Genomic DNA, 21846 nt, shown 5'->3' on the forward strand with positions numbered 1-21846 from the left:
AAGACATTGACATAAAGCTTTGGATTGGGCTGTTTTTGTATGTAAAAGGGCGTAGAGATGCTGTGCTTGATTCCTGTTGACTGCTTCCCTCTAGCTCTCTTGCCCAAAGGAATGTGGACTAACCTGTTACTCAGGTCCGCACATGACTTACCGATGACTTGCTTTACATGCCCTCTTCTGCTAAACAGAACCATCCACCCACCCCCTCACCTCCGTATTCTTGGCTCTGCTGGAGCTTGACATTCCAGGAAATCACAAGCAAAACATTCAACAGAGGCGTATATGAGTATTTCGCCGTTAGTGCGGTCTACAAGAACTCATGCCATAACATTCATTTGGGAACACAACAAATGCCAACCATCTTCCAAAACTTGTAATGAGAAATACTAATATCCTGTGGTTTTCCACCAAAGTATAGGCTTGATGGTTTAACATTTGAAAATAAAGAAATTAAGACAGCCATAAATATTATAATTCTTCTTATATTTTCTTAAGTACTCGATTCTTTTAATTTTACAGTGGAATATTACAATATTAATATTTATTATTTTGTGTAATGTTTCTATTTAGTAGTAGTAGTAATAATAATATTATTAATAATAATAAGAATAATCATTTTATTCTACAGTTGTATTATTATTATTGATATATAATCACAACATTTTTGGCAAAAATTTGCAACCTTTCAAACAAGCACAGCAAACCTTTGACAAATAGCATTTTAAATCGCAATCAAATTTTTTTTAATCAGAAAAATTGCAATTAGACTTTTCCACAAATCTTGCTGGCCTTTGCCGATTCCAAAAAATTTTTTCACTGATACATTTGATTCTTTCACAGTTCTTCAGAGATTCCGAGTGTGATGATTCAACTAAGTCATTAAAAATAATTTGGATGATTTAAAATAATTTCTAATTGAATGTTTTTTCTTTGTCTTTCACCAGAATTGATCACAAAGTGTCCAGTGCCTCGCATGGCTACAAACTGCATGAAGCCCAGGCCATCCTGAAGGAGGTGAAGACCATTAAAGATGCCATCAGCTCTGGGGAGAAGGAGAAACAGGAGCTCATGCGGGTACAAATCTCTTTGAGTTCTCAGTACATTCCCTGATCAATGACACCCTGAAAGAAGCTTTTAAACGTCGCCCAGTTCACGAAAGGACAAATCGTTGAGAGTGTTCTGGGAACACATTTCTTCATTCTTTCATCATTAGGACATTGCGGAGAACTATTTTGTCTCAGTTCCAGGTGTACATATACAAATAGTCAAGCCAACGATAATTCATAATGGCTAAGTACACACTAGAGAAGTAGGCGAACCAATCTATTCAAATAAAAACTGCAGTGAAGTGCTCTACTCGCTGCAAAATGATTGCCTATCTTATTGTCATAATAAGCTAATGTGTTTGAGCAGATAGGAGTGGCTAAGTGTGGTGGGGCTTTTCACTGAAGATGACAATCTCAAACAAATTATTTTACAGCCATTATTTGTCTCGTACTCCCACAAAAAATGTATGTAAATATTTGACAAAATACAGTATTGCATATAGGCATATTATATATTGCGTATTGGCATATAGAAGCAGGACACTCAAACTTTGTGAACCATGCCACTTTTTCACGCTTTTCACAAAATAATTACTTTCAATGGCAAAAGTGATCTTAAAGTGATCAAAAGTGATCTTAAATACTTTTATATTGTTACAAAAACAACTTTTATGAACTTTGAACTTGAATATTTGAAGTATGAACTTTCCATTCATCAAATATTCCTGGTATCAAAATATCACGGTATTAAAAAAGTATCACGGATTATGTGACTTATAAAATTTTGCTTTACCATCACAGGAGTAAATGACATTTTAAAATGTATTAAAATATAAAATGGTTATTTTAAATTGTAATCCTATTTTATAATATTACTGTTTTTACTATTTTTTTTATCAAATAATTGCAGCCTTGGTGAGTATAAGATACTTCAAATAGAAAAAATCATACCGACTCCAAACTTTTAAATGTTGTATACATATGTACTACCTTACTATCTTATCTAAGGTAACTTGTCACTGCGTTTTTGTTTTTGTTTTCACATGGCAATCATAACAGTCCACTTCATAAAATGATAAAAATAAATACATTTAAAAAAAAATCTCAATTTAAAATTAAGTTTTACAAAAATGTACGTCAGATCATCAAAACATGTACATAATATGTCAAGAATTTAGATATATGTGAATGTATAATTGTGTAATACATAATTTATTGACCACTTTTAAAGGCTTTTTTTTGCCTTCTAGTTCATTTTATTGGTCCTGTGATTTGTAAATTTCTTTTAAAAAGTAAAAAATTTCCATGTAGTCTACGAGTTCCTAAAAACTATTCATAATAATTAGCTAAATGTTATTTAAATAGAGTATAGAAGGTCAGCTTGTCTATATAACTAAAAAAAAAAAAACACATTAAAAGAGGATAGAATGCAACTCAACACAAAATACACGTAACGTTATGGGGTTCAGAGAAAAAATGAGTGAGTGGATTATTTGGTTATAATGTTAATTCATGTAATGTGATATTGGTGAATGTTAGGGCCTGTGTGTTTTCACGCTGAGTGTTTGCACTAGCATTGCGGAGTGTGAAGTTTCCTTGTTTGCATAATGTTTTGTGAACCTACTGCTCTTGAATGTAGGCCTAAAGAAAATATTTGGTTATGTATTTGGTTTGCACCCACTTACCGTAATGTACAAATCTTGTTTAACTGGAGGCTTAAATTTCATCCAGTTTCCCCCGTGTTGTTTATACATTTGGACTTGTTAATTGTAGCAACACAAATTTAAAGAAGCCAGTGAAGACAATGTGTTTTGCCTCCCATTGGCAAATTAAAATCCCCCCTTTTAAAAACTTATTATAGACTTCCTATTTTGTACATCACCCTTTGGTCCATAGACCCTAATTTTATCTTCTTTTTTTTACAGCATACAGTACAGGTCAAAAGTTTGGAAACATTAATTTTTTAAATATTTTTGAAAGAAGTCTCTAATGCTTATCAAGGCTGCGTTTATTTTATCAAAAATACAGAAAAAAACAGTAATATTGTGAAATATTATTACAACTTAAAATAATAGTTTTCTATTTGAATATACTTTAAGAAATAATTTATTCCTGTGATGCAAAGCTGAATTTTCAGCATCATTACTCCAGTCTTAAGTGTCACATGTGACATCCAGTCTATCACATGATCCTTTAGAAATCATTCTAATATTCTGATTTATTATGAGTGTTGGAAACAGTTCTGCTGCCTAATATATTTGATGAATAAAAGGTTAAAAAGAACTGCATTTATTCAAAATAAAAAAAATATTTTCTAATAATATAAATCTTCTTTACTATCACGTTTTATCAATTTAACACATCCTTGCTGAATAAAAGTATTGATTTATTTCAAAAAAAGAAAGAAAAGAAATTACTGACCCCAAATTACTGACCAGTAGTGTATATTGTTGTTACAAAAGATTTCTATTTTTAAAAAATTTGCTTCTTTTTTTTATTTTTATTTTCTTTACTTTTTATTCATCAAAGTAAAAATATTAAGCAGCAGAACTGTTTCCAACTTTGATAATGAATCATCATATTATAATGATTTCTAAAGGATCATGTGATAGACTGGAGTAATGATCCTGAAAATTCAGCTTTGCAATACAGAAATAAATGATAATTTAAAGTATAATAAATTGAAAACCAATTATTTTAAATTGTAATAATATATCACAATAATAAAAAAAAATTTCGGTATTTTTGATCAAATAAATGCAGGCTTGATGAGCAGAAGAAACTTATTTCAAAAACATTAAAAATAGTAATGTTTCCAAACTTTTGACCTGTACTGTAGATGTTGAAATTTCTTCTAAACATCTTTTTAATTGAAAAGTTCACACTAAAGTTTGGCGTTGGATTTTAAAAATGTTTTTACATGAAGTCTCACCAAGGCTGCATAAATATGAAACATTAATACAATTTAAATGAACTGTTTTATATTTTTATATTGTAAATCATTTTAAAGCCTGTTCAGTAGATAATAAATAGTTTATTATAGAAAATAGAAATTTTAAGTAAATACAATTTATTTCAGTGTACATTTCATTTGCTATTATTAAACTATTTATTCGTAGACAATGGGGCCCAAAAGTCTGAGACCACTACTAAAAATGTTTCTATTTAGCATATATATATTTTTTTTTTCATTTTCATTTAGCATATATAACATTAAAAACATCTTAATTATTCAATATATATATATAATTTTCAGCATCTTTACTCCAGTCTTCAGTGTCACATGATTCTTCAGAAATCATTCTAATAAGCTGATTTTCTGCTCAAGAAACATTTCTTATTATGATAAATATTGAAAACAGTTGTCCTTTTTGATATTTTTGTGGAAAGCATGATAGTTTTTTTTTTTTTTTTTCAGGATTCTTTGATGATTAGAAAGTTCAAAAGAACAGCATTTATTTGAAATAGAGTTATTGGGAACAATGAAGATATTAATTTCTTAAAAATGATACTATCTAACCCCAAACTTTTGAATGGTAGAGTGCGTTTTTCCCAAATGTCACAGTAGAATATGAAGGGTTTAAACAGCTTTTCCCAAGGTGACCCCTTTTTCCTTGAGTATTATTCCCTCTTGTTTTGTCATTTTTTATTTATAGAATTCCAGCTATTCCTCACACTGTTCGACAAGCATATGGAGAGGCGGGCAATGCTAAATAATGCATTCCCCCCACTGCAGCTGGCAGACCTCTTCCGTCATGCGTGTGTGTTCGCCCGTAACATGCTCACTCATAGCTTTGTGTTTCTTTCTTGCAAATAAACTCTCCTCCCTGTAGACTCACTGCCTCTCTTTACTCGTCACTTAACAATCACACAGGTAACTCCAATTCTGCTTAAGCCCCTGTCGGCAGTTGTCATCTCAGAAATGTAAATCTAAATCTAAATGTTCTGTCTGCAATGAATATCTGTGAGAGAACGGTAAATAGAGGTCAAAGATTTTCTGACCTCACAATGTTGCTCAAAAGGACAAAATTCACACGCTCACATCTGGTTATTGTGTTTTTCTTTTAGAAACTGGCTGTGCTGAAGGATGATTTCCAGTTAGATTATGGCTCTCAGTCTGACCTGTGGGCCAGCAATCCGTCCCTGGCCAACTCAAACCTCTCTCTGCCCCGTGTCTACTCGGACGCAGAGTCTCAAACGGACATCCCTGCTGAGGTGAGATGGTGGCCTTCAGTGCTGGGTTTTACATGCTTGTGAATGATGAATCACTTTGGTGTCTTAGTGGTTTCACAATGTGCAAGTCATTTGTAGAATAAAATGTCTTTTATATTAGCAGAGAAGTATTTTTTTTTTTTAAATTGTGATTCTTTTTTAATTAGTTTGTATCAAGCTCAAATAAACTGGCTGAGAAGGTACGACTGAGCCTGAAATATGAGGAGGCGAAAAGAAGGTAACTGTTTTTCTTCTAAATTATTAGTTTGTAGCTAGTTTTTTTTTAATCAGTTATGCCAATATTTAAATTACTATGTATGTATGTGTGTGTTTGTGTATGTATATGTATGTATGTAAAGTTTTGGATTGGTACGATTTTTTAAGTGCTTTTAAAAGAAGTCTCTTATGCTCACCAAGGCTGTATTTATTTGATTAAAAATACAAAAATTACAAAAAAGCAAAATATTTTTACAATCTGACACTGAAGACTGGAGTAATGATGGTGAAAATTCAGCTTTGTATCACAGGAATAAATTACATTTTACAGAAAACAGTTATTTTAAATTGTAATAATATTTCGCAATATGACTGTTTTTACTGTATTTTGATCAAATAAATGCAGCCTTGATGAGAAGAAGAGACTTGTTTTAAAAACTTTGAAAAAGACCCCAAACTTTTGAACGGCAGTGTATATATGTATATATATTTACCCAAATGTTTGATACCACTCAAAATGTAATTTAAATCTGGAAATAAACTATACGTTTAAGAAAATTGTAAAACAAAGAAATAATAATGACATAAAAAAAGAAAATATATGAAAAATGTAATTTCTGAGACACGTCAATTAACCAAAGGGCATTCCAAATACAGATTTTTTTAAATATATATATATCCAAATGTATATACAGTATTTATATGTTTTTTTTTTTTCATTTGAGAGTGTATGTGTGTGTATTTTTTTATTTTTTTTATTGTAATATTAGTAGTGGTTTCAGACTTTTGGCCCCACTGTATAGCAAATGAAATGCACACTGAATAAATTTTTTCTCAAAATTTGAAACAAAATTTCGTCTATTAATCAGGCTGTAAATGGATTTTGAAATCAACCTGTCACTGTATTGATCTCTCTCAATAGTTGCATGTTTAACTTTCTTTACACTGCCTTATTCACTTTGCTGCTCAGGATTGCAAATATTGAGGTCCAGATCGCTAAGCTGGATAGCGAGGCATGGCCGGGCCTGCTGGACCCGGAGAGAGATCGCTTAATCCTCATCAACGAGAAGGAAGAGCTGCTAAAGGAACTGCAGTATGTAACGCCGCGCAAGCGCGCGCCCAGCGAGGCAGAGAAGATCGAATCCGAAAAGAAACGACTCGAGAAGGACCTGCAAGCTGCACGGGACAACCAGAGCAAAGCACTGACCGAGAGGTGAGATGGTTAACTGGGCCAGTAGAGCTCCGTGTATTTGGTTCCAGTGGTGTATTTCTTTGGTTACACAACGGCACCATAGAATGGGAACGTGTTAAGTTCATGCAGGAATGAAGGCCTTCCTACTATCTAGAAAGTCCTGGAAATTGATTCTCTATTTTCTATTGAAAAAAATCGATAATTTTTTCTCTTTATGACCCATTTTTTTTCGGTTATAAATAAATAAATAAAATCCTTATCCAGCCATTGCAAGTGATTGTAACCGTCATGGAAAATTCCTTGAAAAATCATGGAAATGATTGGTCAGAAAGTGTGGGAATGAGGATCGCCCTTTGCAGAATTCGAAACTAAAATCTTTTTGTCCTGAACTTTAGTTCTTTAATCACTAGGCTACACAATCCACTTAATATACTGCAGGAATGCACATCTGACCCATTGTTTTTCCCTTTCCCTGACAGCATGTTAGAGCAGTTCAACTCAAAAATCTATTCTAGCGTGAATGATAAAGGCGTCATTATTGTGGAAACACACAAAACCAACTCTGAAAGCCTCTTTTAGACTTAAAAATGTCGACTGAAGGCTTGATGTACAGAGGCCGCACTCGCAAAGATATTTGGAGTTAAGCAAAACGAGCAGCACAGCAGTCACTTTGTCCATTTAACGCATGTCCCATTCATTATAATGGCGCAATTTGGTTTTGTAAATCAAGGCCTAAAATGGCAGAAATTGAAAATGCCAATTGCAAATGGTTCATAAAAGTCTATTAGTTTACTGCTTGTGGTTTGTAGCAAGTCTTGCACTCTTAGGCCCTGTTTACGCCTGGTACTAAGACTTTAAGAAGTCAAAACGGTACAGACAGAAGGCTGTTATAATTTTACGTCATCTTAGCTGAGCATTCGAATGCACAAATACTTTCATAATAACATAAGACAACTGCAATGAAGAAAGTGATCAGTGTGATTAATGTTCAAAATGATAAGCAAGCGCTGCTTTGTTTATGGTTTGTATATCTGCAGACCTAGTTTCGGTTTCCCTTTTTGAATGACGGAAATAGAATATTGATACCTGCTGATTTTTGCTTGATTCACTCACTATCTTTCATTCTCTCTTTCTGTTGGTCTTATTCTCACTCGTTCTCTCAGTTATTTGAACAGGGTCCTTGTTCTCTACTCTAGATACTGTATCCTCGTTTAGCTTGGCGTCTGCACTCTTCCTGTAACCTGAGCTGCACAAACGCTGGATCTAGGTTGAACACAATAGATGCTTTCTTCATGCGCTGCTGTTGAATAACAGACCAACATCATTTTATCAAAAGAACCACAGAAAGACTATATATACATTAAGAAAATTAATGGGGTTGATTTCAAATTTTCTTACATTTCTTCTTATTTTCTAAATTATATATATTTATATATATATATATATATATATATATATATATATATATATATATATACACTGTGTATATACACACACTATAGTACTGAGTCACCAAGTTCTCTGTGTTGCTTTGCTCAGGTTGAGGCTGCACTATAGGAGAAACAAACTAGTGAAGGAGCTGGAGGAGACAGTGAGGTTTGCGTCTTCCCTGCACACCCAGCTGAAAAGGTATCGTCCAACCCTCACATTTACTTAAAATGGACAATGCAAATAACACTCATAATATGGACATCATATAATATTTACTTTTTCTCCCTGTTGCCTAATTGGGATTCACCAATGTTAATCAATTCTGGCCAATACTGATAAACTGATAATTATAGTCACATTACTGTTACTGCCAATAACCCATAAATGTTGGTTATTAACATTAAATTGAAAAAGTATTAAAGGTCCCGTTCTTCGTGATCCCATGTTTCAAACTTTAGTTAGTGTGTAATGTTATTGTTAGAGTATAAATAATATCTGTAAAATGATAAAGCTCAAAGTTCAATGCCAAGCGAGATATTTTATTTAACAGAAGTCGCCTACATCGAACGGCCCGTTTGGACTACATCCCTCTACTTCCTTCTTTAATGACGTCACTAGAACAGTTTTTTGACTAACCTCCGCCCACAGGAATGCTCCCTCAACTCTACCGAAATTCGTTTATGTACTTGCGCACTTCTTATAACTTACTGTGTTTACTCAGCTCTTACGGTGATTTTTTGAAGTAAAACTGACGCTTCATCTTTTGTGTGATGTACAATAAACTTTATTAAACTCATCAGTATATGTTTGATCATCATTCGGACCTGGTCCGAAAGAGCAGACTTGTAGGCTATTAATAAATAATGGATACATACAAGCAGATGACAAATACGTTATAATAACCGTAATTAAACTACTAAACTATACCTGTTCCATCTCTATACAGCACTCTGACTCTGTAGGCATTATTGTCCGACTCGAAATGAACACTGTTACTGAGAGTTTCTGATATTATCATCATTCCGTGAGATGAAATTGCCCTGAGAGACTGAGCGCGAGCTCATGAAGCTCCGCCCCCTGGGTCGTCCAGCAGCAGCTTATTTGCATTTAAAGGGAACACACTAAAACAGCGCGTTTTTCTGAGCCCCAAAAAATGACAATTTAAACATGCTGTAAAAAATGATCTGTTGGGTATTTTGAGCTGAAACTTCACATACACACTCTGGGGACATCAGAGACTTATTTTACATCTTGTGAAAAGGGGCATAATACGGGACCTTTAAAAGTCTATACTATATACTAAAAAAAGTACTACAAGTGAAATTATAATTCTATGTATAATATTTATAATATTATAATGTACTATATGAAAAATCTATATTTATTTTAAGATATGTCAAACATTTAACAGTGTTATGACATTAGTTATTTTAAAGGATAACTTTAAAGGGTGAGTTCAACCAAAAATGAAATAAATGTACTTACTTTCATGTCTTCCTTAACCCAGAGACTTTTGTTCATCTTTGGAACACAAATGAAGAAATTGTTCATATTCTCATCAAATACTTATTTATATTATTATTATTATTATTATTATTATTATTTACAAACAAGTCATTTTTGTCTATCCATCAGAAGTCAATTTTTCAAGCTTCAAAAAGTTCTAAAACACATTGTAAAAATAATCCATACATATCAAGTTGCTTTATATGATGAAGCTGGCTTTTAATTTAGGCCATTTTAATCTCCGCACATACATGGATCACATCAAATATGATAAACAAGCTCAAACTTAGGAATTAAAATCAATTCAGTTTGACTAATGAGCATGCAAGGTTGATAATGACAGAATTTTTTTTTTTGGTTGAAATATCTTTTTTAGTGAGCATTAACTATTCCACAAAGAAAATCTTAATGTAAAAATACAATAAATTGACCTTCAACGAATATGATACTGATATATTGTGCATCCCTAGACCATTTATATATATGTAACACTCATTTATTAGGCAGTTTTGGATATTAGCAGTAAGAGGAAGCTGCATATCATAAGAACTTTTCGTCACTGTATATGATGTAATGACTTTGCAATACTATGATGTAATGACTTTGCAATAAGAATGCTCAGAATATCAGAAGAATCAGACTTTTGAAGTTATAAAACTATGCAACCAAGCACTCTTGTTAACTTTAACAATAGCTTTGCTCTTACTTTTTATCATGACTAATGCCTAATTCATCCTCGGCGTCTAGTTGAGGCACATCAAAGGCATGTTGCATGAAGGAACAGTCCCTTGTGTGTTTCACTAGTGAGCCTGCTACGCCTTAATTAGCATGTTTGCTTTAAAGCAGAATGCATTTGATGTCAAGATTTGAAATAGAGTTGAGTGAGACGATATTGGGCTGCTTTCCGATTAACTTTCCTTCTCCTTCTGTCTCTTTCCTTTGACGTCAAAACTCCAGTCTGTCTGCCAGCACGCTGTCATGTTCCTCAGGCAGCAGCCGTGGATCGCTGACTTCCAGCCGAGGATCCCTGGCCACCTCCAGCATGGGCTCCACTTCCTCTCTCAGCTTCACCGACATCTACCTGGAGCAGCCCGAACTGGGCGACCCTGACTTCCAGAACAAACTGGACTCTATTTTGCAGGAGGGAAGCGCCTCTGGTTACAGGCCTTCCAGTTCAATCACCACAATCCATGAGAATGAGGTCTCATCCTCCTCCGGGCAGGTGGGCGGTGGGCCGGGGGTGGCCCAGAGAACACAAGTGCTGAGGCTTTCGGAGACCCCTCACTCCATGAGCTCCCTGTCCCCGCGTTCCTCGCTGTCTTCCCTCTCTCCTCCTTGCTCGCCCCTTGTTACTGATGCTTCCTTCCTGTCAGGAGAGGCCTTTTCTGGCCCGGCCTCACAGTTGGATTTAGATCTGCAAACCAGGCTGATGGAGCTCCGGCTTGAAGAGGACCAGCAGCAGGGGCAGCTGGCTTACCGCGACAACAAACAAGACAGCATTATGGCCGCAGTAGAGTCTTCGAAAGGTACATTGCTCAAAATGTTTTATTGCTTATCAAAATCATGTGACGTGATCTAGCAAATCAAAGTCACGTGGTGCGAACAACACCCTGCAGATCCTCATGACTGTGTGTCAAGGTATATAATTCTTAAAATATTCGATCATTTGACCTTTTTATGAAAAGGCAAGGTTCGTTCAGGTTGGAAAATGTGAAGCGGAGCGATACATTTTTGAAAGAAAAATATCCATATTTATAATTTTATCAACTGTAATCGCTGGTTTCCGGTAGAGGCCGTACGTGAGTCTAGTTCCGGTGGAAGAGTGACCTCTGACCCGACGCATGACGCAGGATGTAGGAGTAGCGTAAGCTTTGACGCCTGTCGCGGTTCAAACTAATAGGGCTGAGCAACAAACTCGTGCTCCTCAGACATTTCTTTTGAAAAATGTTCGTTTTAGACTTCTAATTCTTGAGCGGTGTTTTGTTTTGCTCGATCCTCTGCGCTTCCGCGTTCGTCAGTATGTCATGCGTCGGGTCAGAGGTCACTCTTCGGCCGTTACTGAAACCAGTGATTATAGTTTATAAAGTTATAAATATGGATATTTTTCGTATAAAAATGCATCGCTTCGCTTCAGAAGGCTTTTATTAACCCCCTGGAGCCGTATGGATTACTTTTATGATGGATTGATGTAGGGCTGCTCGATTATGGATAAAATCATAATCACGATTATTTTGGTCAGTATTGAAATCACGATTATATAACATGATTATTTCACATGACTTTGGGGAACGTGTTGCATTTATTAAAAAGACACCTTGCAACAATTTTAAAAAAATCAAAATTTGAACATTTATTGTACTTTTTGAACTATTAAAATAAATAATATAACAGATAATACTTCAATAAGTATTTTATTAATTCCCGCAGGGATACCACTTATAATGCGGAAAATTCCCCCGCAAACATTGATTCACTTTAGCAAGTAGATTGTATGAGTAGCCTAAATTAATCCACACAGATTATAAAATCAAATCAATCATTTTAAAACTTTCTCCAAGACGCAATTTCACAAAATGGGTTGGACAAGGCAAGCGTCGAAACTACACTCTCGCGTTTAGGAGTCGGGACATGACGGAATTGTCACTTGCACAATCGGACCAGCATTGCATCGTAACTAAAGTTGATAATTTTCACTTCTTTTTAAGTCTTATCAGTTTAAACATTCAAGCTGAGAGAGTTTATGGCTTCGGAAGGGGCGGATGTGCAGAACACAATATAGTGGAGCGGCTAAGTGATATAATCGTTCAGTTTATGATACAAGCGTGAAAATTGGCATGAGCAGTCTCCATGGGTCACTTGACAAGAAAATTGTCCGAGCCACTTGAAATTTCAAGATTTTTAATTTTTCAAGATGGCTGACACCTTAGTGGAGCAGTTAATTGATATAGTGGTTTATTTGGTGATACAAGCATGAAAATTGGCATGAGCAATCTCTGATGGTCACTAGACATCAGAAAAATGAAAAATTGAAAATTGAAAAATGGCCGCCATCTTGAAATTTCAAGTGGCTCGGACAATTTTCTTGTCAAGTGACCCATGGAGACTGCTCATGCCAATTTTCACGCTTGTATCATAAACTGAACGATTCTGCCAAACATAAGCACTTAGCCGCTCCACTAATATGACAACAGAACATGGCAAAATAATCATTTTTACTCGATTGTACTATTTTGGTGATCGTTAGGATCGAAATTCAATTAATTGCACAGCCCTAGATTGATGTGCTTTTTTGGGCTTCAAAATCTGAGTTATTATTCACTCCCATTATAAAACTTGGAAAAGCCAGGATAGTTTTTAACTTAACTCCCAATTGTGTTTGGCTGAAAGAAGAAAGTCAAATACACCTATGGCTTGAGGATGAGTAAATTATGAGATATGAACATGTAATAGGCACTATTAATAAAAATTCGTCTTCTCTGTGTTACGGACATCGCCATATTTGACACCGTCATTGTTTACCGGACTTTAAATACGGTTGTTATTTCAGCTGTTCATTCATACAAATATGTATTCAGGCAGCTATTTTAAACTGCTGAATGAACAAAACATTTTAAGGCTCACACCTGTAAACAAATACCGACAACAGCTAATTTATCAAATAATCGTTAGATCTATCTGCTAATCTGGAAAAAGATTATTAATTAATTGATTATTTATGTTTGAATATAACATTGAAAGATTAATGGTTCTGGTTATTATTTATTGGTAAGATAATAACTAAAGGATCAATCGACAAATCAGAAATTACTTGTTAAAAGTCATTGTTAGATGAATCGACTAATTGGGGGGGAATTGCTAGGTTAATCCATATTAAAATAATGGTTAGTTGCAAATTGATACTTTTCTTGAAAATGGTATAATTTTTTTTCTGAAACCAACATGAAAACAAAGAATACATGTCTTAAAAGAACTGCAAGATTTTCATTTTCCTTCATCATGGACACACTTCATTTGTTCACTGGCAACCCAGAATTCCACCTGAAACTAGAGAAACCCTCTGAACGTCTAGTACGTTAGGGTAGATTTTCAGCTCACTCCCAACTCGCCCAGCAGGTGAACTCACTCGAGCTCAGGAAACTAAAACCTTTCCAGAGTGACACATTCTCACATTTCTACTCGCCCTTTTTCTGTGCTTGAAGATTCTGTTACGCAAATGAGGGTGTCCGCGCCTGGACCGAAGAAGGCGGGAGTAACGTCGGCAGTGTCTGACGAATCGGTTGCAGGCGACAGTGGGGTGTACGAGCCCTCAGAGAAAAGGTAGGCCACTAGAGATTTATTATCAGTGATGTTTTTTCACAGACCCTGATTTGGATAGTAAAACGGTGCCGTTCATTCCCCCAGGCCTGGGCTTCCTGTCGAGCAGCTGCTGGGTTATGATGACGTGAGCTCGGCGAGCAGCGCTCAGATCCAACTCGGCCTGAAGTATGAAGCGAAAGAGAAGAGGTTCACAGTGTTCGTAATGCAGCTGTCCAACTATAGCGCGCTCTCCCTGCCAGCCAACCAGAACATGTAAGGATTGCGCTCTCTCAGCCAGCTTCATTTAAAGTTGATGGAGAGACATTAATTTTAATCAGCAGGATGTAATTTTGATGAAGCACCTCGGCAAGGGAAATGTGCAGGTTTTTACAAATGGAATTAACCCGTCCAATAGTTGTAAAATGGTAATATGAAGTGGAGGAATCGATTCACAGATACTTTGTGATTCTTTCTCAAATGATTGTGGATCAATCCACAAAAATAATTAAACCTGACAGTGCTTGAAAGTCAGAACAGGCATTTTTATTATGGCTTTTATGCATATTTACACAAAATGTAGCAGCAGGCCACCATAACACCCCCTGCATTTTTGCTTTTGAAATTGAGATGCATTGAGAATCATTTTGGAACGCGACTTCTTGAATGGACATTTTATTTAATCATTTGATGCTTCAACCCAAAACCATTTTTTTAATTGAAACCCACCAGTTGAGAACCACTGATCTATGATTGGCCAATTCTTGTTTTATTTTGGCATGTACATGCCCATCCGGTGCAATGTGGCGCCAAGCGTGACGCAAATGTTTTTTGCTAGTTTCAGCCCGACGCAGTTATCATTTTCACGTCCTGCGCCACGTTGTTTAAATAGCAAATGCATTTGCGACTATTTGTGCGCCCATGGGCGTGCTGGTCTGAAAACAATGTGTGTTCAGCCGCATTGTTGGCGCGTTGCTATTTTGAGGCAACTGAAATAGACTGTGCCATTGAGCAACACAAACCTGGTCTAAAGTCAATGGCGCAGTATTTATTGATTTTTTGTTATTTAAAGAACGCGTTAGTAATGTGAGCCTATAGGGGGGTCTACAACACGTACACACACACACACAGGGACGCACAGCAGCACACAAACATGCCGAACATTGCAAATAAAAGGATTACAATGTAAAAGATTAATATTGTGTACATAAAGATATGGTGCAATCCGGCTTGTCCCGTAGATGGTCTGCTTGCGCTCTTTAACGTTGCGCACGAGCAGATCCGTTTGCTCTCTGGAGTCTTTCTGCTTTCAAATTCCAGCATGTAAATAGCGAATCCGCCATAGCTCGAGCGCAACTAGCTTTTAAAGGGAATGGGAAATTACACTCTGATTGGTTTATTGCACGTTACGCCCAAAACACACCCATTGCTCATTAAGAGAAAAGGGACAACCCTTTTAGACCAATCTTTTTCCCGTTGTCAAACTAGCAAAAGTGGATTCGGACACGCCCTAAGTGTACTTGCGCCGTGCGCTTTAGACTATGCGCTTAGATCCTTAAAATAGGGCCCCATCTCTGATTAGATTTTAACTTCTGTTGGGTTTAATCTATTGCAGATATGTCCGTGTGGTGGTGCTGCCGTGCTCCGAGCCCGTTCGCTGTTTGTTCCGCACCCACGGCGCTCTTCCGCAGGAACCCTTAGAGCTCAAGGAAGCGTTTAGCCTGCAGATGTCCTCCACTGCTCTCAGACAGAAGACCCTACGCATTGATGTCTGTACCACCAGCAAATCTGGCCGAGAAGACTGTCTAGTGAGTGTCTGATCTGAGATTGAGCAAACAGCGTGAGGGCTGAACATCAATAAAGTGTCTAAAGTGTATTTTTTTGTCTTGAAAGGCTGGTGCTCAGATCAGTTTGGCTGATGAAGAATATTCAGAGGAGTGGTGCACCAAGTGGTACAACCTCCTTAACTGCACGTACATGCCAGAAATGGATAGAAAGCACAAGGAAACAGAGGTCTCCGCTCAGCAGGAGCTGGTAAAACACACACACACACACACACACACACAATGCTTAACTCATTTTACCTCACCACAGCTAAATGCTTTACTAACATTTCTTGGAAACGGTCTTGCCAAACTGCTAAGCTCATCAAGGAACATGGAGTATTTATAAATTTTATATCCATTTCTTGCGTCATTCAAATAAAGAAATGGATTCTTTCTTGCCTAAAAAGTCCTGCTTTCTAATAATGTTGATAATCAAATTACATAGAATTAGTTAGTTGCTTCACTTCTGTTATTACGGTTATTATATCTAGATTTTACTGGTACTTTCCACGAATAAGGAACAAAATAAGGCCTGAAGCTCTTTTATCTTGTGAGATGATTTTTGTTACTTTCTAGCAATAAACTTCAATAGATATCAACATTAAATAGATCAAATATGAAAAAAAAAAAAAAAATGTGCAAATGTGAGAAGGTGATATTATAATATTGACATAGTGAAAATTATTATGTAGTTTGTGTTGATGAATTGTTGAATGCAGTGTAGAAGATCAAAACCTCTAAGTTGGGACAGACCAAAATCACCATTTTACAAGGAATTTTTTATATATTTAAAAATATCTACCTTGCATTCTAGGTTAATTTTATGTTAAATAATAGTTTATCCATTTCTTCCAACAAAAGCATGTGCATCTAAAACAGTAACAGGACACAAAATTATACTCTATTCATAAAAAAGTGCCTTATTGCATTTTGCCAATAATTGGCCAAAGTATTACATTTAGAAAGTATTAGATACAATTAGCATGCATCTGTTACCAGCAGGTATAAGACAACAAATTTAAAGTAAAAAATTGCAGAAATGCCTAAATCAAGGATGTTTTTACATATATAATAATAATCTTTATCCTTTTATTTATTTTTAGGCTTCAGCTCCCAGCACCTCAGAGACCGCCACTGCACACCTGGAGAACGTTCCTGTGGAGGACTGGTACGTTACCTGCCACTACTTGTGACGAAGCACCAATATAATAAGCTTTAATTCATTTCAGCACAGCTGTCAACTTAACAATGTGTCAGTGTGAGTCTGGGTTTCACATCATATCCAGGATCCCACCCAAGATCAACACAAGCAATTAGCAAGCTGTTTGAATCTCATATTCCTTCTCTTTCTTTTCCAACCCCTATTTTCCTATTGACTGACCTCCTTTCTGCTATCTCGTGGGAATTAATCACACGATGACTCGCTTTCCCTGGTGTTTGATCTGCTCCGCCAAAATTACATTAGTACATAAACAGGATGAACAACTGATCCAAGGGCAGTGCATGAGCAATACTGAGCGGCATTCCTCTCTCATGCCATTTTCTGGACTCTTTCGGTACACACGTGTATCGAAATTAGCTCACCTTGCCTCTTTTGGATTGGCTGAAGGGCAGTCTCATGATCATAACCAAAACTGCACTTTACAAAGCCTGTTTGTTTTAGACGATGATTCAACAACAACCACCTGTCATGGAAATTAAAAACAAGGACAGGAATGTGGCATGGCAGCATTTTTCGAGAGCATTTTCCACCCTCACTCACTCGCTTCTGAAAGGTTACAGACTAGATAAGTAAAGTAAAATGTTGCTCTTTTAGGATCATTACGGTTTAACTCAGTTGCATTTCTTAAAACACAACAATAACTTTCTATTTAATTTGGAGCACTGTGACTTTCAGTACTGATGGTCTGATTACAAAAGTGAAATTACAACAGTGGAAACTACCAAATATTTTTTTCCGCTAACGTAAAAAAGATTTTAAAATAGACAGACTATGGCCACGTACATACTACAGCTAAATGAATTTGTCGGTTCACCTTTTATTGCTTAATTCTGTTCTGAACACAAAAACAGTTTACAATTAGCTTTTTCTTAATGAATTAACTCCCGAAAAATTCATGTTTTAGCAAAATTCTACGCAGTGTGTACGGAACGGAACTGAACAACTAGTTGTTAATGACGTATTTAAATGCACATCAGAGACATTACTCTCTTCTGTATGTCTTTACTCTTCTTGACTTGTGTTGACAGACATCAAGCTCAAACAAGCAGCCCAAAAACGCTTAATATTTGTGTTAAAGTCCCCCTGTAGTCAATAATTTTGTCCTTTAAAACTCATCTTTGAACACCAAAATTGCATATTTAAACGTTTTTTCCTTGACAAAAATTCTTCATGACTTAAAATTAAGCTTGAATGTAACTCTACAATCTTGCCTCATTTAGTATACGAATATGCAAATTAGCCCCGTGCATAAAATATTTTCATGGATTTCGCATCGCATTCAAGTTTGTTCAACTTTAAATCCACCATGTTGACTAATATAAAACTGCTAAGTTTGGAAGTGAGTAAGCATTTCTTCATGTGTCAAAATATTAATAACGGTCGGATAATGGACCTTCTTTGTCTGTGAAGTTTTGCTAATGTGACCACATCTTAAGAAAACTACATTCATTTACAGAGAAATTACTTTAATTGGACAAATTAAACTTGAACTTTGAACTAATTGTGTTGTTGTAAGTATAATGCAGATGAATATATAGATAAAGTACATAGCAAACAATAATAAGCAATTTGTGGGTATTAAAAGAGATGGAAACTAAAAGAAACACTGAAACTAAAGGAAAGCAAAACTAAAAGTAGTCATTTTCCGAAGATAAAATGGAATTACTTAAAGGTGAAGTATGTAAGATTTTTTTATGTTACTTAAAAACATGTTTTATTATGTAATACATCCTCTTAACCCAGTTTATTGTTCTTTGTCTGTTATTAGTATGACATTCATGGGTTTATCTCTCCCAAAGGAAACATTGAGAAAAGATTGAGCGGTCTGCTCAGATCTGTCAATCTCTTTCCAGCTCAACCAATAGGGAGAGTTTGGGGCGTGGCTACTGTAGCAGGCGCGGCCAGAGAGTGTTTGTTTAGCCGGCGTGTGGGACCATGACTGACACGTTACACAGGAAAATCATCCAGCTTTGGGTACTGGAGTGCAAGCCAAATTTCGAACCTTTAAAGATTAAACAACCGGGTCATGAACACGTCAACGCGAATGGGGCATTGCGATGCAACGCACTACAATGGACGTTTCAATACGACATCATCATGTGCACGTTCAGAAAGACAATTGTTCCTCTTTATATTTTTTTCATTTTGATGTGTCAAGTGTATGCAGTCTCAAATATTTGTGGCGCAACATGTCCAAAATGCGGCCGGTGCAGATATACACCGGATGGGTTTATTATAAGCGAGATGCTCGCGTTCGCTCTAGAGAGAGTGTTCGCCTACTCATGAAACATAGCAACACAGCTAAAAGTATTCCTTATGTACCTGTTGAGACATGCCTTCACAAGCTCCCCTAAGACCTGTGTTTTTGATGTTTGAGATAGGGCAAGGCATGGCGCACAAAAGGGGCGTTTGCAGAATATGTTGTATTTTTGTAATTCTTTGCTTGTAATTAAGCAAAATAAAAGCTATTTATGCACATTAAAACAACCTAAAACAAAACTAAAAGGAAAATTGTATTAGATTAGATTAAATAAAAATGATAATGTCTGAGCCATAATAACCCTGGTGTCAAATGGCATATTTGTGATCTTATAGGCCCACAGAGGCATTAGATGGTGACGTGTTTGTGGATGGAGAAGGTAGTGATGTTGAGGAGGGTGAGGAGTTCTACCCCGATGAATGCCAGTGGGAACAGGAGGAAGAGCCGGTTAAACTTGGACCAACAGCAGTCATAACGGAAAAGGTGACCGCCATGATTCATTTACACAGCAAAAACTTTCTCTATAAAAGCTTTTATAGACGTTTTTGTTGTACCTTTCCAATGAAACTTGCTGACATCCTCTCTTTGCCTCATAAGGTGAATAAGGAGACAAGTGTGGACGGACTCCCCCATTCTGCTAATGTAGTTCGGCCCAAGGAGCGACGACACGATGTTCATCAGCAAAACCCTTTCATGCGAGGAAACACCATCATCCGGTCCAAGACATTTTCACCTGGACCTCAGAGCCAGTATATCTGCAGGGTGAGAACATAGAGTCACACACAAATGTATTTAGATATTGAAATTATTATTAGAGCTCAATATTTTAAAAAAATTTTAACCTATGCCCACATTCATCAAATCACCAGATCAACCGCAGCGACAGTGACAGCTCCACCCTTTCTAAGAAATCTCCATTCGTCCGGAACGCTTCTGAGAGACGCAGTGTTCGAATGAAGAAGGTAACAGATGAAAATATTTCACATTTACATCCACGCGTTTGGGTAAAAAACGTACGATTCTTATGATTTAAAACCAGTTCAGAGACCCCATGGTCCTTTAATAGCTAAAAAAAACCCGCTTTACATTCAGGTTGATGCTTCATTTCTTCTGCTAATCCTATGAGAATTGTCCTAATGAAATAATAATCCCATTAAATCCAAAAATTCAAATTGATAAACACACTTCAACCAACTCAAATTGGGCCCCAAACATATAAATCGTGCAGTTAATCTCAACAGAACATCAGAAATAGAATTAAATTCCATTAAGGGATCCCATTGGATTTTTCTTAGGAAATTGCATGCATTTCACTAACCCTAAAGCTAAACACTTTCCTTAGAAAGGGGAGTTTAAGATTATTAGCAGCAGTTTAATATTTAATACTGACATTTCTGTGCTGACCTGAGGTCAGTGTTAATGAAGTACAGTCTCAGAGTGAGGAAATGGGTTTGCTGAGCCCCTCCAGAGGGTCTTAAATACTCTAGAAAGGTCAGGCTTGCTCTCACTGTGCCTTAGGAGAACACATTATATTGAGTCTTTCAAAGCAGTGTCATAGTGAGAGTGTAACTTTGAATTTATTTGCCTAATGAGGACTGTACAGAGCGCTTCAGTGATTTATAGTACAGGCTTTTAACCCATAAAAGGGGATAAAGTACCACCTCCCTTTAAAGCAGTAATATAAAATATCACACATCCCATCTTAAAAATGTGAGGTAAATGGTGTTAGCAAGCATGAAACTAAAGCATGACGAATTAAGTAGAAACTGCATTTAGTTCCACAGACTCTTCAATAAAAAAATAAAAATAATTATACATAATTGTATATTTTATATATTACATATAATTTGAATTTTATATATAATATGTACATTTTTCTACTGTAGTCTTTTAATCTGAAATAATAAACTATGTGCAATGTAGTGTTAGTCAGGTCTTAAAGTGACAGCAGCCTAATGTACCTGCTGCCAAATTATGAGATAATATTAAAAATATCTATATGGCAGTTTTCCCCCATGGTATCGATGACAAAAGCACGACTAGTAGTAACTTTGGAAAACCACTAGCCACCGTGGCTGATGAGTGAAAAAGTTAATGTCAAGCCCTACATATATATGTGTGTATTGTCTGCTGTTTTGTTTTTAATGTGCAATTATCATAATGGAACATCATATCACTCTATTGGATGTCTGCAAAATGCAGTAACTCACTCAAAACATTCAACAGTTCATGCTTCTAAACCCAGTTATTGTGTCAGTCAGTGTTCATTTTGACAGCAAATTTTGATTTAGTTTTAGTTTTAGTCATAGTCTTTTGACTAAAATGCCATTTAGTTTTAGTCATATTTTAGTCATCTGAATTGTTTTAGTTTTAGTCTAGTTTTAGTCGACGAAATACAATAAGATTTTAGTCGACTAAATCTACAGTAGATTTAGTCGACTAAAATATAATGGGTTTAAATTGAAATGCATTAATTTAGAATTTCTCTAAAATTCCCAAACCCATATACTCCCGGAGAAAACATATATTAACCTGCTAATATGAATGATTTTAAAGTTTGAACATGCAATACAGATACAGATTTAACTACTGTAACTTAAAAAAATATCTTAAAATTAAATAAAACCACTTTTCCTAAAGTA

At 35.9% G+C, this 21846-nt stretch overlaps 1 protein-coding gene across 1 annotated transcript in view; it reads left to right on the forward strand.

The window, feature by feature from the left end:
* The window catches only part of wwc1 (WW and C2 domain containing 1), a 44918-nt gene that overhangs the window by 18724 nt on the left and 4348 nt on the right, over positions 1-21846 (forward strand). The window contains exons 6-19 of the mRNA XM_084136907.1: positions 945-1074; positions 5115-5261; positions 5426-5496; positions 6445-6687; positions 8206-8295; positions 10561-11129; positions 13803-13920; positions 14005-14172; positions 15512-15704; positions 15790-15930; positions 16826-16890; positions 19540-19687; positions 19802-19966; positions 20074-20166. Coding sequence (XP_083993033.1) covers positions 945-1074; positions 5115-5261; positions 5426-5496; positions 6445-6687; positions 8206-8295; positions 10561-11129; positions 13803-13920; positions 14005-14172; positions 15512-15704; positions 15790-15930; positions 16826-16890; positions 19540-19687; positions 19802-19966; positions 20074-20166 — 2341 coding nt within the window. The remainder of the gene's footprint in view (positions 1-944; positions 1075-5114; positions 5262-5425; positions 5497-6444; positions 6688-8205; positions 8296-10560; positions 11130-13802; positions 13921-14004; positions 14173-15511; positions 15705-15789; positions 15931-16825; positions 16891-19539; positions 19688-19801; positions 19967-20073; positions 20167-21846) is intronic.

The sequence above is a fragment of the Abramis brama genome, assembly GCF_963993115.1.
Source record: "Abramis brama genome assembly, chromosome: 15".
Lineage (NCBI taxonomy): Eukaryota > Metazoa > Chordata > Actinopteri > Cypriniformes > Leuciscidae > Abramis > Abramis brama.